This window comes from Protopterus annectens, chromosome 3.part0 (genome assembly GCF_019279795.1).
Source record: "Protopterus annectens isolate FY-2018-M chromosome 3.part0, PAN1.0, whole genome shotgun sequence".
In the NCBI taxonomy this organism is placed as follows: Eukaryota; Metazoa; Chordata; order Ceratodontiformes; family Protopteridae; genus Protopterus; species Protopterus annectens.
The window spans coordinates 1,714,475,336-1,714,491,427 of record NC_056731.1 but is presented as its reverse complement, the minus strand read 5'-3'; the positions used below and the strand labels follow the sequence as shown (position 1 = coordinate 1,714,491,427).

Sequence of the window (16,092 nt, the reverse complement as noted above, 5' to 3'; positions counted from 1 at the left end):
TAATAACTGTTACAAGTGCCATGGTTCAGGTTACTTCATGAAAATGGTGATGGCTTGTGGCACATTTTTTTAAAAATGTTATTACTCATTCTTTGTAAAAAGTGTTACTGAATGCTACATGTGTTTGAGTGTTTCTTCATTCTGTTTAAAAACTAATACTGGGTGCTACATGTATGTGCTGAATACTTTTTTTGATGTAACAATTTTCAGAACTTTTCTCCCTGGGCTTCCACTGAAAAGGGGTATCATACTCAGAGTTAAACTGACTTGGTAAACAAAAGCAAATACGTGCTTACATATATGCATAGGGCCTGTGGGAGTGCCTTGCTAGTAGTTCCAGACATTCACTGTTGTATCATTACAAGGTCAGATACTTAGAGGCTCAGTACAGAACTCAAGCTTCTTAGTGTATGTCCAGTGTTAGTCAGCCACTGTTGCATGCAAATGTTGCTTTCACACTCAACAAGCAAATGTTTGAGCCTATTCCTGTCCTCAGGTTTATTTCAGTAACCTGGGGATAGTAGAGGCATACCCTCCACTTCCACCCTGAAGGTTGCCTCTCACGATTCTTCTGCTTTCCTGTCTTTCATTGATTGGCTGGAGCTGTTGTTTAGCCAGGCTGATCTCAATGATTGGCCCCTTAAGTCACCTGGTTGTGGATAATATGTAATTAGAACCAGGGGCTTTCATGCTGGTTCAGGTCTCCAAGCTCCAGGCAAAAAAGATCACCCAGTGCTGGAGATTGCTTATCAGAGACAGGATTTCAAGCATTTGTATGATATCTTGTGGAAGTCTGAGACATGCCTGTGGAGTCATGTGGTTAGGGAGTTAGGTCTCAAGCCTGTACCAGGCTGGCATGGCCCTCTCTCCATGGGATGCAACCTTTGGGTAACATGTGCTTTGATGCCAGTTCACTATCTGCCAGTGTTCAGTGCTTGCTGGTCTTTCACAAACTGAATTGTGCATGAGCTTACCCCATGGGTAAGTGGCGGTCATGTCTTTCCCTGACAGCCTGGATGTTACGTGGAGTCAGTGAATTTCAAGGCCTCTAATTCCGAGGCTGTCATAGGTTCATAGGTTGATAGGTAGGTACTAGGCTATTGGCTTTAGGGCCTATATAAGCCTAGCCAAAACGGTACCCTGGCTTTCGCCACGTAAGAAAATTATTTTCCTGTGCCCCTGTCGAGCAGAGCCACAAAAGTGATCCCTGGGGTGAATTTCCTATCTCCCATCCAATCATCAAGATTTTTCTTGAAGAGTGCTAATGAGGAGCTTTGTTTGATATAGATAGGTAGTTTGTTGCAGCGTATGGGAAGTCTCTGTAACAGGAATCTATGCCTCCAGCATGTTCTGTTTATTGTGGTGACAAGGTTTAGGTCCCTAGAGTGCGTAGCTCGGAGGGAGTGAGATTTCTTTAAGTGAAGCATGTCCAACAGCTCTGGGATTGACATAGCTTTGTATGTTAGGCAGAGATCGCCTCTGAGTAGGCGATATGCGATGGAGTAAAGCTGGTGTTTTTTCAGACGGTCTGCGTAGGGCATCTGTTTGAGGCTGGTAATCCTTTTTGTGAAGTATTTCTGTGGCATTTCCAGTTGTTGTAGATGTTTTGTGAGGTGTATACCAAAAGGGGTGCTGTATTCTATAATGGGTCTAATGAGTGATGAGTAGAGGGGAACAATGACCTCGTTTTTCCTGGATGAGAAACCTTTTGTGATGAGGTGTGCCACGTAGAAGGATTTTCTGACTACTGTGGCGATGTGATTATCAAAGGAGAGACTACTGTCCACCTGTGTCCCAAGGTCTATTATCACACTTTTGGTGTTAAGTAGACTACCGCCTATGTGGTAGTTCACGGGTTCAGAGTTTTTACCAAACGGGATGACAATGCACTTTTTGGCATTGAGCTTGAGGCCATGGCTTTGACACCAGGCAATCTGTCTCAGTAATGCCCTGTTGTAGGATGCTCACATCATTAGAAGTTTCAATTATGGCTCCTAGTTTGCAGTCATCTGTGAACTTCGTTAGCCAAAGACCATCTGTGTTAGCCTGTACTTCAGAGAAGTAGATACCAAACAGGAGAGGACCCAGGGCTGAACCCTGTGGTACTCCACTTGTCACTGGTCTGAAGTCGGATTTGGAGTCTGCTACTTTCACAGTGTGGGTTCTGCCAGTGAGTCAGTTGGCAACCCATCTTGTGACATAGGGATTTATACCTAGTTTAGTGAGTTTATCTATAATTCCAGAGTGGGGGATGGTGTTGAAAGCCTTGGCGAGATCTATATAGGCTGTGTGAACCACTTTACCCTCATATTCAGCTTTGGTGACCGCTTCAAAGAAGTCTATCAGGTTTAGGAGACATGATCTGCCTTTTACAAATCCGAACTGGGTGGGGCCCAGAGTTTGGAGATTACCAGTGTCATTGTTTATAAGTTCCATGATGATACGTTCCATAGCCTTGCAAACCATGCTCGTCAGGCTAATGAATGGGGCGGTAGTTCCTGCGGTCCGTGATGGCTCCCCCTTTGTGGAGTGGGGTAACCATCGCTGTGCACCATTCAGTGGGCACAAAGCCTGAGGTGAGGCTATGATTGAACATGGTACTTAGGTGGGGTGCCAGTTCGTTCTGTAGTTCGTGTAGAACGCAGCCTGGGATGTTGTCAGGTCCCATGAATGCTCTGTTCTTGGCTTTGGAGAGTGTGGTTTTTACCTGTGCAGCCATGATTACGGGAACTTTGCATTCTTCCGGTATAGAGACAGGCCTTTTAGGGGGTGAGGGGGGGGGGTAAAGTTAGCACTGAACCTATCTGCCAGGATGTTGGCAATATCAGTTGGTTCTGTATATTTAGTGCAATTGTGCTGTAACTCAGAGCAGATCTGAGTGTTGCCATTGAGATGCTTGATATAGCTGTAGAATGCTTTGTGGTTGTCTTTAGAATCAGTGGCGATTTTGTTTTCGTAACTTCAGTTTGTTTTCACTTGTTGATGAATCCATAAGAAACATCTTAGTCTGAGTCCTTACCTATTTAATTCTTTCAGAAGCACCTTGTACATTTTTGTAGAAAAAGCCTTAAGGGCCTTACTTCATCTCTCCCTTGGAGCTGTCTGTTAGGGATGATATCAGAATAGCCTGGAAGCAAAGAGACTGTGTACTTTCAGACCCAGAAGGTCAGAATAATTTATTAACTGCCACCTAAGTTATCAGACTGTCTTGCTAAGCACCCTATTGATGATCCCTTTGTGTTCTTCTTAGTTAAGCATAGATCCTAGGGATTACAACATTTTTCTACTTTGTCATTATACAAGGAGTACAGAGATTTGGATAGGTGTGGTAAAAATGTCTTCTGCGTATTGGGGCTTTGGAGGAATCAGATATTCATCTTGCGTGTCCTTTTTTCACTGTGTCAAGTTTGTCTGGCCGTAGAAAAGCTGGAGGAGCCTTCTGAGTTTCGGATCAAAGACCTTTTTAACTTTTTGGCCTCAGCTTCTTCATTGGGATATCTTTTATTTTGCTTCAACTTTGAATTACTGATACTTTAGTCAGGACCACAGGCATGGATATGTACCCATACAGGTTGTCACTGTTGAGGCTCTGCTTTATTAAGGGGATCTAAGAAACAACATTCTGGTTGAGGGCTTCATGAGGGCTTGATCTACCAAAGACTTGATTGCAAGAAAACTTTAGTTTTGGAAAAACATTCAAGAGTCTCATAGTCTTGCCCCCTCCAGTTCTGGCAAAGTTGACAGAGGTGGTGACTGTCTCAGTAGGTCAGCCACAACCCTTGACTACTGTCTGGGGCCCTCCATTGGATGGAGTGGTTCTCTGAATTCAGGTTAACTCTCACCATCTTAAAGGATTAGTGGATTCTAGACGTTATCTTATTCTGATAGATCCTAAAGCTCACACGTCCTGCCCTAGAAAGAGCTTCTGGAGAGAGAGACTGTGTATTATTAATTGAATTCTTAGGATAGGCCCATACTTCACTGTTCAAACAGGGCATATAGGCTATTGCATTCAAGGAGGAAGGGTGGGAGTTTCCTTCCTGCCTCTTCCTCCTGGACCAAAAGAGATCATAGAGCTTTTGTCCCATTCTTTTCAGCAGTTTCAGCCAGTATATGTGGTACATGCTGTCCTGGAAGATCACACTGCAAAGCATTATACTCTTGTGATAGTCGAGTTCCGTAACATTTCACTGGACATGATGAACATCTTCACTGCATCAACAATGGGATTCCACACAAGAAAATCCTCTGGTTCATTTAAACTGGGTAGCACTTTTAGTACCAAGTGATGCAGTTTGGGAATTATGCACCAAAATGTTGGCCATTGTGGCTAAAGTCTGGCAGAAGATTCTTTGATTGTTTCCTTACCTAAGCAACTAGCTGTTGGTAGTACTATCCATGGATTCCTTGGAGGTGGTCCTGGTGTTGTCTCTTCCATGAATGTATTCCCTAGAAGGTTACTACAGATTAGAAAAAGTCTTCCCCAACCCCATTTCATGGGAAAGTACCCAACAATGTAGAGTTGAACACTTAGAAGTGTTAGTTTTTGCTTGCCCTTAGACAAGGCTTAGAAGATTATAGTCTTGCCCTATATTCTGGGGTGCATAATCTGAATGGAGGCCCTGGTCTTCATGGTGCCTTTGGCGCACCTGAGAATATCTTTGTTGTAGAGAGCTGTGAGGTGTTGATGGCTTCAGAGCCACTGCCTCAGCTGCAGAAGGGCCAAACAGAGTAACTTTACATACGGGAACATTTAAAATCTTAGATTTATCAAGATTTTGAGAATGAAGCCAAGCAAGTCTTATCAAGACTAATCAAGAAGCATCATCTCTGTGGGATGACTCATTAACATCATAAGTACAGTTTAAAATATGCTTAGTCAACGAAGAAGCAGCTGTAACAGAAGCAGTTAATGAATTCTTTATTTCAGAAGAAAAAAGGTTAACCTTTAACTTCTGCATGTTCTCTGAAAGCAATGCTAAAAACTTTTAACATATGAGCTTGGCAGTTTAAAATCCTGAAAGTTAAAGTAGTAGTGGAATACATTTTCTTCCTCAACTTATCCATTGCTTTTCCACCCTTCTCTGAGGGAATGGGGTTTGTTGTTTAGCAGCAGCAGATTTGGACAAATAACAACTGGATTTGCTCTAGGATTAGAAAATGGGTACTTGCGTGTTTGGGGTGTCTTATATAACCTGTTTGACTTCTTGAAAATAGAAGGCTGAGTATCAGTTAAGCTAAAAACATCCTTTAAAGTAGACAACACTGCAGAAATAGCTACAGCTTTAAGCATCTGTAACAGTGACTAATCATAATATATTTTCTTTGTCACAGGAATTTCATTCTGCTCCTACTGAAAAACTTCTTTTGTTTTAGAGTCAGCAAAAGATATCTCTACAGGAGGGAAATCTGACAACATATTTTCCTCAGAATCAGAATGCTCAGATGAAGGCACTAAAGGTAGTGGTGTCTCCATATTCTTTTAAGTTTTTTTTTTAACCTCTAGGCTCAGTAGACGAGATAAAAATCTAGAACTCCTCCACATCCAACTTACTAATAACAAAATCCCTTGTTATATCACAGCTAACTATAGGACCCTGGCTATCTCCCCCTAAGTCCATACCTCATATTTAAATAGAATGGGGACTCTATGTATTAAGCTGAACACCATTTGCCTAGAAGATTTCAGCTACCCTTCCATATACCGGGAGAATTATACATCCTTAAAAACATATTCCCAGAGATTTATGGACTTCATCAATACAAAGTCCTTGGACCAGTTAGTTCACAGCCCAACCAGGGGTGATAAAATCCTGGACTTCATCCTTACCAGAATGAGGCAGCATTATTCCCCACCAACTGCAGCTTCCTCCCTGGTCAAATCAGACCACAGGTCGATCACATTTACCGTAAGACTGAAACCTGAAACACATTCAAACATATTCAGATACCTTGGTGTTTGAAGATTATGCTTAGGCTAATCTACTAAAACTGAGTAATGACCTGGCTAAATTCAAAAGCCCATTCCATCTTAGCGACCCCACTGTGTATGTGGAATTATTCACTGCTAAATTCCATGCACATATAAATAGCTGCATAGACTCATCAGTCCACCTCAGAAGTGAATAAAATGCCAAATTAAAAAATAAGCCCCTATAGTAATACCCAAATATAAACAAGCTCTATAATAAAAGAAAAAAGGACAGCAACAGTCTTTCTGTTGCACAAAGGTTGTGCTTCAGCAAATCTGGGTAACCCATAATCCTGACCAGTATCATCAGTAAGGCTGTGGAAAAGACCACTGTGGAATTAATAAATAAAGTTATAGTCAACCAGCAGACTTTCAACCCAACACAGTTCAGATTCATCAGGGGCAGGTCCTGCCTACTTTACCTTGTCAACATCTTTGAAAACATTGTTAAAAAAATGAACAAGGACAAAACGGTACTCACCATCCTGCATTCAGGTATCATAGATAAACTCTTCCAGCTAAATGTCAATCCCAATGTAAATCATTGGATAGCCCATTGGATTACAGATAGAACCCAGGAAGTTATGGTAGGTGGCTCCTGCAAGACCTGTCATTAGGAGTGCACCCCAGGGTTCAGTCCTTGAATCACTCCTGTTTAGCATTTACTTCTCAGAGGTCAAAGCTAATGTTAAGGGGTTGTGGCTGACCACTTCTGCAGATGACTGCAAACCCGGTGCCATCATAAACTTCCCAGAAGGCACCAAGATTTTCTAATAAGACCTGTCAAGAACAAATGGTTGGTGTCAAAACCATGGACTAAAACTAAATGCCAAGAAGTGTATAATTGTATTATTCTGCAAGGAATGACTACCCTTGTAGCTATCACATTGACAACACATCCCTGAAAATATAACATGTAGTTAGAGATCTGGGAAGCTGTATTGACAATGAGCTATTCTTTGATCACCATATATATCCACTGTTGTAAAGAAGTTCTTTTTCATTGCAGAACTTGTATTTATAGGTATTTCATTCAGGTCCAGAGATATAATTTTTCCACTGTTGTTGTTGTCTTTCGGCTTTTCCCGGTTAGGGGTTGCCACAGTGGAACTCCAGTCCGCTAATGATTGGCAGTAGATTTTAATGAAGGCCGAGGTGCCAGCTCGATGTTCAACCTTCAACGAAGGCACGCCCATTCACGCATGTCTTTCGAACGCCCACCCAACCGCGGGGAGGGCATGCAGACTCCACACAGAAGGCACTCCCCACACTCCGGCTAAGAATCGAACAGGAGAACCTCTTGCTGTGAGGCCCTCGGCACTAATTATAGGTTCATAGGTTCATAGGTAGGTACTAGGCTATCGGCCCAAGGGCCTACGTAAGCCTAGCCAACAAGGTTCCCTGGCTTACACCACCCAAGAAAGTTATTTTCCTGTGCCACTGTCGAGCAGAGACACAGAAGTGATCCCCGGGGTGTATTTCCTATTTCCCATCCACTCATCAAGATTTTTCTTGAAGAGTGCTAATGAAGAACTTTGCTTGACATAGATGGGTAGTCTGTTCCAGAGTATGGGAAGTCTCCGGGATAGGACTCTGTCCCTCCAGCATGTCCTGTTTATTGTGGTGACAAGGTTTAGGTCCCTTGAGCGTGTAGCTCGGAGGGATTGGGATTTCTTTAGGTGTAGTATGTCCAACAGCTCTGGGTTTGACATAGCTTTATATGTTAGGCAGAGAGCACCTCTGAGTAGGCGATGTGCTACGGAGTAAAGCTGGAGTTTTTTGAGGCAGTCAGTTTAGGGCATTTGTTTGAGTCCAGTAATCCTCTTTCTGAGGTACTTCTGTGGCCTTTCCAGCTGCTGCAGATGTCTTGTGAGGTACATTCCAAAAGGGGCGTTGTACTCTATAGTGGGTCTAATGAGTGTCGAGTAGAGGGGAACGATGACCTCTTTTTTTCCTGGATGAGAACCCTTTTAAGATGAGGTGTGCCACGTAGAAGGACTTCCTGACTACTGTGGCAATGTGACTATCAAAGGAGAGACTACTTTCCACCTGGGTCCCAAGGTCTCTTATCAAGCATTCGGTGTTAAGTAGAGTGCTGCCTATGTGGTAGTTCATGGGTACAGAGTTTTTACCAAAGGGGATGACACTGCACTTTAGGTCAAACATTGAATACAATGCCCCATTCTGCATGTACCTGTCCAAGCACATCATAAGTGGAATGATCACAGCACTTTCTCAATAAAAAACAATTGGGACTAAAACATAAAGACTCTACAGATCATATTTTTTTAAGCCTTTTTTGTTACAGGAGAAAAGGAATCCACAGACTGAAAAAACATGTTTATTTCATTGTGGTTTGATGTTTTCTACATTTTAATACCACTCTAGACCTATTTACAGGTTTTCAAATATTTGTATACATAATTTCTGAGTCTGACCACATGAGATCTGGCATCTTGAAGTAATTCTGATTGTTTTGTCTGCCTCTAGGTATCCCACAATGCAGTACCTGTCTGTAAAACTTACATCATGCAGGCCTCTTTCTCCCTAAAGCCCATCATGGAATTGATTTTACATGCATACACTGCTGTCTTTCAGTCAGTTACTTTTAAGTAAAATTTCATGCAGTTCAGTGACTAATTAAAACACAAACCGCACAAATGCCACAGAACAGACTTCCAAAGTGCTTTTTACTGCTGCTTCTTTTTAGAATGGCTAAACTGCAGTCTTTTGTAAAGCCTGAATTGTACTACTTTGAGTTATCTCCCATTCCCCTTCACACCTAGCTGTCAAAGTGCTAAGGGTCATTTGAGCGGTTACCTGCCGTGATTGATAGCTCACAGCAGGAGACTTCACTCATGTACAGCGTCCTTGTTCTAGCCTTTTATTTTCTGTATGGGTAGGGGAAGGACCGGGTGGATTTTTTGGATGGTCATGGTGATGTCAGTTTGTGGAGAAACTTGGCCTGAAAACTACCTGTATTCACTGGCCTTGATGACTTTAATGAATTGGAGACTGCAGCAAGCTTTTCCAGGGTGGGATAAAAGTGAAACCTCCACAGTAAGGTACTGATCTAGTTGAGGGAAACAATAGATATAAAATATTTTAAATGCTGTATTGTTGTTCATTCATAACAATGACAGTAAATAGGAAGAAAAAGGACAGAGAAATTGAGCATTTAATAATAGAATACTGTTGTTGTCCTTTAATGGACCATTCCTTCAAATTTCTCAAATGAAAACATAAATATTCAGTGCCTTTGGACATCCAGAGTATGAAGAATGTTTTCTCTCTTATTTAGGGGTTAGGAAAAAACACAGGGAAATTAATAGACTGGCTTAAGGTAAGCTAGGATGCAACTAAAGCAAGTCCTACAGCCAGTAAAAAATGTACACTCAAGACTATGCTGTAATGGCTATTATTTCTTACTTGCCCAAAGAGGTATAACATTTTGTGGTAGAACTTGTTCTAATTATAATTGAACAAATATAAGAGCACCATTATGTATATGGAATTGCACACAGCATATTAACCAAAGAAATATTTGTGTATCACAGACTTAAGCCATTCTTTTCGTTAGTCACTACTGTAATTAATAACAGAGAAAAGATCATATGTATTAGTAATAAGGAGAGAGAGAGAGAGAGAGAGAGAGAGAGAGATCATTTTTAGGAAGTATAGACATATGTAGTGAGGCCAGTGTAGGAAATATAGATGCTGAGGAGAAAAGAGAAAGGATCATTAGGACAGTTTTACAACAGATGTGTAGAGAGCTTTATTTACATTTTTACTTTGTTGATGTCATCAGTTTGATCTATGGTATGCATTTTAGATAAGAATAAGCATTACTGTATGTTTTTTGAACACCTTTATTGAATTATCACTTGTGATATAGGCAAATTTACATTTATACAAAAGTAATCAAACTGTATTAAATTAACATTAACAAATATTATACTTCACATATATTGCTATATATCATATAACCTAAGCAACATTACATAAATTGTTCAGTTCCTACCCCTTTTTAAGCAAGAAACATCTTTATGAAACCATCACATAAGCAATCATAAATTTATATAAATGAAAATGCACCACACTGACACAATCCTAGTTGCAAGTATTTTACATCACAAACCATATTGACACACTCCCAATTGCAAACATTATACATCACTTATAATCTACTCAATCATTGTCAGTCAGACATTACACAGCTCATTTAAGTCCAGTCTTCTTTTAAAAGTCATTCCTCCCCTATATGTATTGTTCCCACAATTCCCATTTTTCCTATGTAGTTTGCTCCTACCCTTTTCTAAAGATCTCAGTTCCAGTTCTTTTGTCTCTGTTACTATATTCAGCACTTCTAATATAGATTTTTTTAGGTTTTGATTTCCAAAATGTGATTTGTGAGATTATACTATGTCCTGATTGCAGATGGATTTGTAGCATTTTTTAAGTAATCATATATGTTGCATCTAAAAGCCCTGTAATCAGTAGCGTATGTTATTTTTTGTGGAAGGCTGTTCCAGTTTACATGGAAAAAAATTAGTAAAATATCTTTCCCCAATGTCCAGATTGAATGGTGGCCTTGTTAGTGTAAGGTAGTTATCGTCCTAGTTTTCTACTGAATATTGTGGTTTAATTGAGTAACCAGGAGGTACATATATACATAGTAACATTGAAACTGAACAAACCTCATTTTAGAGTTCTGTACTTGGAATCTGTGTATCATCTGTGCATTTACTCTCCTTTGGACTGAAAAGATTATTCTATCTTCACTACAGGTTGACAGTCATTGACTCAGATGGTGCAGCCAACTCTACCACTGCAACAGTCATGGTCAGAAAACCAGTGGACTACCCTCCAGTTGCAAATGCTGGTCCAGATCAAAAAATTGCATTACCTTTGAATTATCTCACCTTGAATGGAAACCACAGCACTGATGACCACCAAGTTATGAACTATAAGTGGTCACTTAGTCCAAGGAATAAAAGGAAAGAGGTGGAAATGCAGGTAATTCACACACCATTTCACTGGTGTATGAATGAGTTGTTTCTTCTTTATTTTTTTATTGATGAATGCTGTAGGCAATTATTTGAATAATATTTGAAAAGTTACATCAAGAAAGAGCAATGTTTAAACATTTTTTTAAATATTTTTGATGTTTTTAACTCCGTACTCTATGTTCTAACCAACATGCTTTCACCACTCCATTTGTCCTACCCTACTGTACCACCTATAAGTACTTTTTCTTACACGATCCTCCAACACATTTCTTCAGCTTCCGTTTTATACAGATTTTTCGACCTGCCAAGCCATTTCATCCCAATTCCGCTTACCTTTACTCAAAACACTTCCCCTTCCTGTACTTTTCTTAACTATGAAATTACACATCCAAAAAGTTTGCTCATTTCTAATTCATTTAATAACAAATCCACCACCACATTTCCTGTCCTGTATTCACACACTAACTTCAATTTTGCCACAGCAGATTAATTTCACTGGTAGTCCCACAGAATGCTTTTGTCGGGCTTCACCCCGGCATTTTCTTGCTGCACTGTACATGTATGATTTAACTATTAACCCGGGATCACATTCCCTCTCTTAAATTTTTAAAAATAAAGGACTTACTAGTTAACCATAGCTGCGCCCGCTGCATTCATCCCCCTGCTCCTCCCACTCTACACTCCCCAGCTAATCACTGGTCTTCACACCTCCCTAGCCCCACGCCACACCCAATCCATATTAGACTGGACTCTACACACTCCCAGATATGCCCCCACAATTTCTCATCACTCACTCCCCCCATCTACTGATTGGCCACCAGCCCCAACCTTTGTTCGTCCCCATGCCTCCCACTGGTGTTTCCACACCTCCTACCCTATGTCAGCCTCATTTGTTGCTCTGCCCCATTTTCCACACCCCCATGAGCCGATTGGCTATGAGTTTCAATTACTTGTTACACGTCCACACCCTTCATCTCAAGTCAGCACCCACTCATCATCCACACATTTCCCCATGACCATTGGTCAGCATTTCACAAATTCGAATCCACCAACCATTCACAGTAGTTTCTTCCTAATTCTCTCCCCCCACACATACTCAGACTGCACGCCCACCCGCACCAGCTCGGAATACAGCTATTCTTATCCATCCTGATTACTTTGTTAGTTTTAGAAAAGTTATATTATGAAACACAAGTTAGTTCTCTGCAGAACAGAAGCAACCAAAAGAAGTTGCAAATTTTTTACTGTTGCACCAACACACAAAAATGTTTATATATAAACCCACACAAATGTATGAATGATTATTAAAGTCTTTTTTTTTTCTGTGCGCTCACCTACCATTTTGTCAAATAAAAGGATTTTACAGAAGTTGCAAATTTTTTTACTGTTGCACCAACACACAAAAATGTTTATATATAAACCCACACAAATGTATGAATGATTATTAAAGTCTTTTTTTTTTCTGTGCGCTCACCTACCATTTTGTCAAATAAAAGGATTTTACAAGCTTCGATACAACGTATTTTTTTGGGAAAAGCATTTTATTTATATTTATTTTGATTTTAGACTTTGTTATTTTCAAATAGCAACAAATTTTGAGTTAGGAACTATGTTTTCACAAGCCTAGCAGTATTGTTACTCGTTTTCCAATATTTTTTCTGTTTTTTTCAGTTATAACAAGTCCAGGATCAAAGAAAAGTACTTCTCCCACAAAAAAGGGACGTAAACAAAAACACCCTAAATGTTAAAGCAGAGGTACAATAGAAAAAGAGCACAGAAAAAGGCACAAGCAAACATAAGAAAAGAAAAAGAGATGAAGTAAATAGCTGTTAAGACACTGAATTAATGAATACTTCATATTACCTGCATGAAGTAATACTGACTGAAGTGATAGTGGTAACACAGTTTTAAATGTGCCTGAAAGGCTTTTAGCAGACAACAGAGAAGATATTGAAGATTGGTTTAACCCTGATCCAGACGCTGAATTTCCCCTGGCAAACATTAAACAAAATACTACTGGCACTGTAGATAAAGTTGTTTGTAATAAAGATGCCAAAGCTTCAAATATAAAATTAGATAATCTAACAAATGATGAAGTAGTCGAAGTTCTAAATAGTACAAATCAGAATGAACTAATACTCAGTTAAAAAGCTGAAACAAAGAAACAAATATAAGTAGTAGTGAAATAGCTGACTTTAATCAGTTACAATAAATAAAAAAAGTTAAGAAGGGCTCAGCGGTAGCAACGCAGTAATTTTGAAACTAACAGTCTGGACAACTTACAACTCAGCACAATGATAGCACTGAGGGACTGACATAATGCTGGCAAAACATCTAGCTGTGGGATGTTTAAAGAGGTAGTCATACAGGGTACAGTAGTAGAAAAAATATCTCTGGCAACACGGATAATTGGGAGATCCTAAATGTAGGTGATGCAATATTAAAAACAGCAGTGCAACACCTGAATATACTAGGTAAGGAAAACATTATAGATGTTTTTCATATTGATCTAAGCTACATGGGTTATATCCCACATAAGATATAATGGCCAGCCAACTTCCAAAGATTCAGGGCATCATCCATGCACCCAAGCCGTTAACTTAAGCTGACTAAAAGACAAGTTTGGATGCCAAGCCATTAAGAGAGTTTTTTTTTTCTGCTGGCTTTTGAGAATCAACAGTATGCTTGTATAGTTCCATTGCTAGGCAGATAAGCTCTGGTTGGGCAAAAACCTTCCAAGTACTATTTTTAATGTTTAAACTTCATTTCCCATGTAGGAAAGTATATTCTAAGCTAGGAATATGTGATTTCCTTCCATATCACTGTTATAGCATTCTTCACTAAAGGGATCCACTGCCAAGGGTAGCCCAACATCCAGCCAGTATACCAAAGGCTTGGGTTTTTCAAGAACGTCTTACATGACAGATGTGCTCTCCACTCATGAAGTAGGGCATAAAAGTGATGTACATACCTTAGAACTTTTTTGCTGCCAGTCTGAATGCCATCTTTGATCATTGGTCTGAATGCACCTTCTTCTCTGCTGGTTACCAAGCCATTATCAGATAAGTGCCCCATTGGGTTTTATTCTTGTCTTTTCTTTATTTTGTTTGTTTGCAAATTTATCATCCAGAAAAGGAAAATGTCAGTGTGGGAGACAGATTCCTCATAAGAACCTTCACGAGCAGTATCTTTTTTTTTTTGGTATTTCTCATGACCAAACTATGTGCTTGACATGTCAAGCATTTGTCCCTAAGACCCTACATAGTCATCTCTCCTCCTTGTCTAGCTACCTGGAGAACCACCATCTTAAGTTGTTGGTGCAGGGTGCTATGGTGGAATCTTCCTACAAAAACCGCAAAAACGAAGCTTCTAAGACACAAGACACAAAGCCAGTTGATAAGGCTGTGGAAATTCTCCTCCTGTTCCAAAGATCAGACATCTGCCAAGAAGACCAAAAATGTTAGGCTGGATTCGGCTGCGGTATCGTCTCCACCAGACATCTCTCTTGAGTCTTGTGAAAATCTGGAGACTCGTCCGGTTGCTTTGCTGTGTCCATGTTGGAGGATGGCATGGATTTGACTTCTCACACATCCTCGGAGGCTCTGTAGATGTCCATTATGGATGTTGAGGAGGAATCTCGGCTGATCATTTGAGAGAGACTGACTGGCATTCAGCAGATTCTTGTTCAGGAGGAAATTCCCACTACACTGATTGAGTGTCAGCAAGGGTCTGAACCTCATAAGGTCTTTAGGGCTGTTGTCCCTTTAAAGAAGAAGTAGCAGAAAACAAAACACATCTCCCCTGCTCTTAAGGAACTCCACCATTAATGGCAGGATTTTGCTCAAGGGTTGTTTAATGCATTAATGGCCTTGAAGTCTCCCCAGGGAGTTTCTGTCCCTGCTCCTCCTTGATCTTCTACTCCATTCAAGAGGTCTAGGTAACAGGGCTTCTCAGATGAAGACTCAGATTCAGGAGAAGTGTCCTTGGCATACTCCGCTCAGATTCCTTCTCCACTGGACTTTGGTTCTGAGGAGGAAGATTCTATTAACCTGGATTCTCCCATTGAGGAACTCTCTTATGGGGATACTAGCTCTTGTATTATGGAATTCTTTAAATGTGATTGTTCTCAGGTTTCTGACATCCAGAAAAGGTATTACGAACTCCTCCACATGGAGACCCCTAAGCCCTCTGCTGTTCATCCAGTCATGTTTGACTTGTTGGACATTTTTTCAGCAGCTTCTCGGGCTTCTGATTCCCACAGTCCGGCCCCTAAAAAACCTGACAGGTTTTATAAGGTGCCTGATGAGTGTACGTTTCTCTACAAATACTCCTGTGCTGAACCCCTCTGTTGTGTCTGTCTCTTCTGACAAACCTCCTAAAGCTCTTGCCTTCTACTAAACTGCTTCCTTCTGATAAGGACAGTCAGGCTATGGAACATCTGGGCAAAAAGATATATACTGCTGTTACCTTGGCCTTTCAGGCTATTAATTATCAGACCAATATGACAAGATATGTATTGGCTCTTCTTTCTCAGGCCTACAAGGTTGTCTCTGATCTTCTTGATTCTGAAGGGAAAGTTATGGCCCTCTTTTTATTGGGCTCCTCTTTCCAAATGGCTCACTATTCTGTAAAATGTAAATGTAGTTGTGATGCAACTGATGCTTCTTCCAGAGCTGCTGCTTTTGGTTCTGTGTTAAGGCACTACTCTTGGCTTCACTTCCAACCTTTTCCTGATGATATTAAGGCTAAATTGTTGGCTACTCCCCTTGATAATAAAAACCTCTTTGGTTCTGCAGCTGCTGGGCTTGTTAAGTCACTTAAGGGCAAGGCCTTGCAGGAATTGAAGTATATTTTTGTTTCTCCTATCTTTAAATTTCAGAGGAATTATCCCTCTAAGTCTGCTTTTGTCCATAGTCAGTCTCGTCTTCCTCTCAAAGGTAAGAAGGGTTCTAGACTGGCTTCGCCTCCTAAGTTTACTCAGACTCCCAGTATTCAGAAACCTCGTTTTTAAGACAAGCTAGGTTTTGTCTGACTATCTACTTCCCTGCATCCTAAGGTAGGTCCCTTTATCTCTTTGTCTTTCCCTGTCTATTCCCTGTTGGTTAAGCATCA

The 16,092-nt window shown here is 40.5% G+C and overlaps 1 protein-coding gene across 1 annotated transcript in view; it reads left to right on the top strand.

Annotated features, from left to right (window-relative positions):
* Positions 1 to 16,092, top strand: part of KIAA0319 (KIAA0319 ortholog) — a 2,335,945-nt gene that overhangs the window by 1,195,218 nt on the left and 1,124,635 nt on the right. The window contains exon 8 of the mRNA XM_044065978.1: positions 10,759 to 10,987. Coding sequence (XP_043921913.1) covers positions 10,759 to 10,987 — 229 coding nt within the window. The remainder of the gene's footprint in view (positions 1 to 10,758; positions 10,988 to 16,092) is intronic.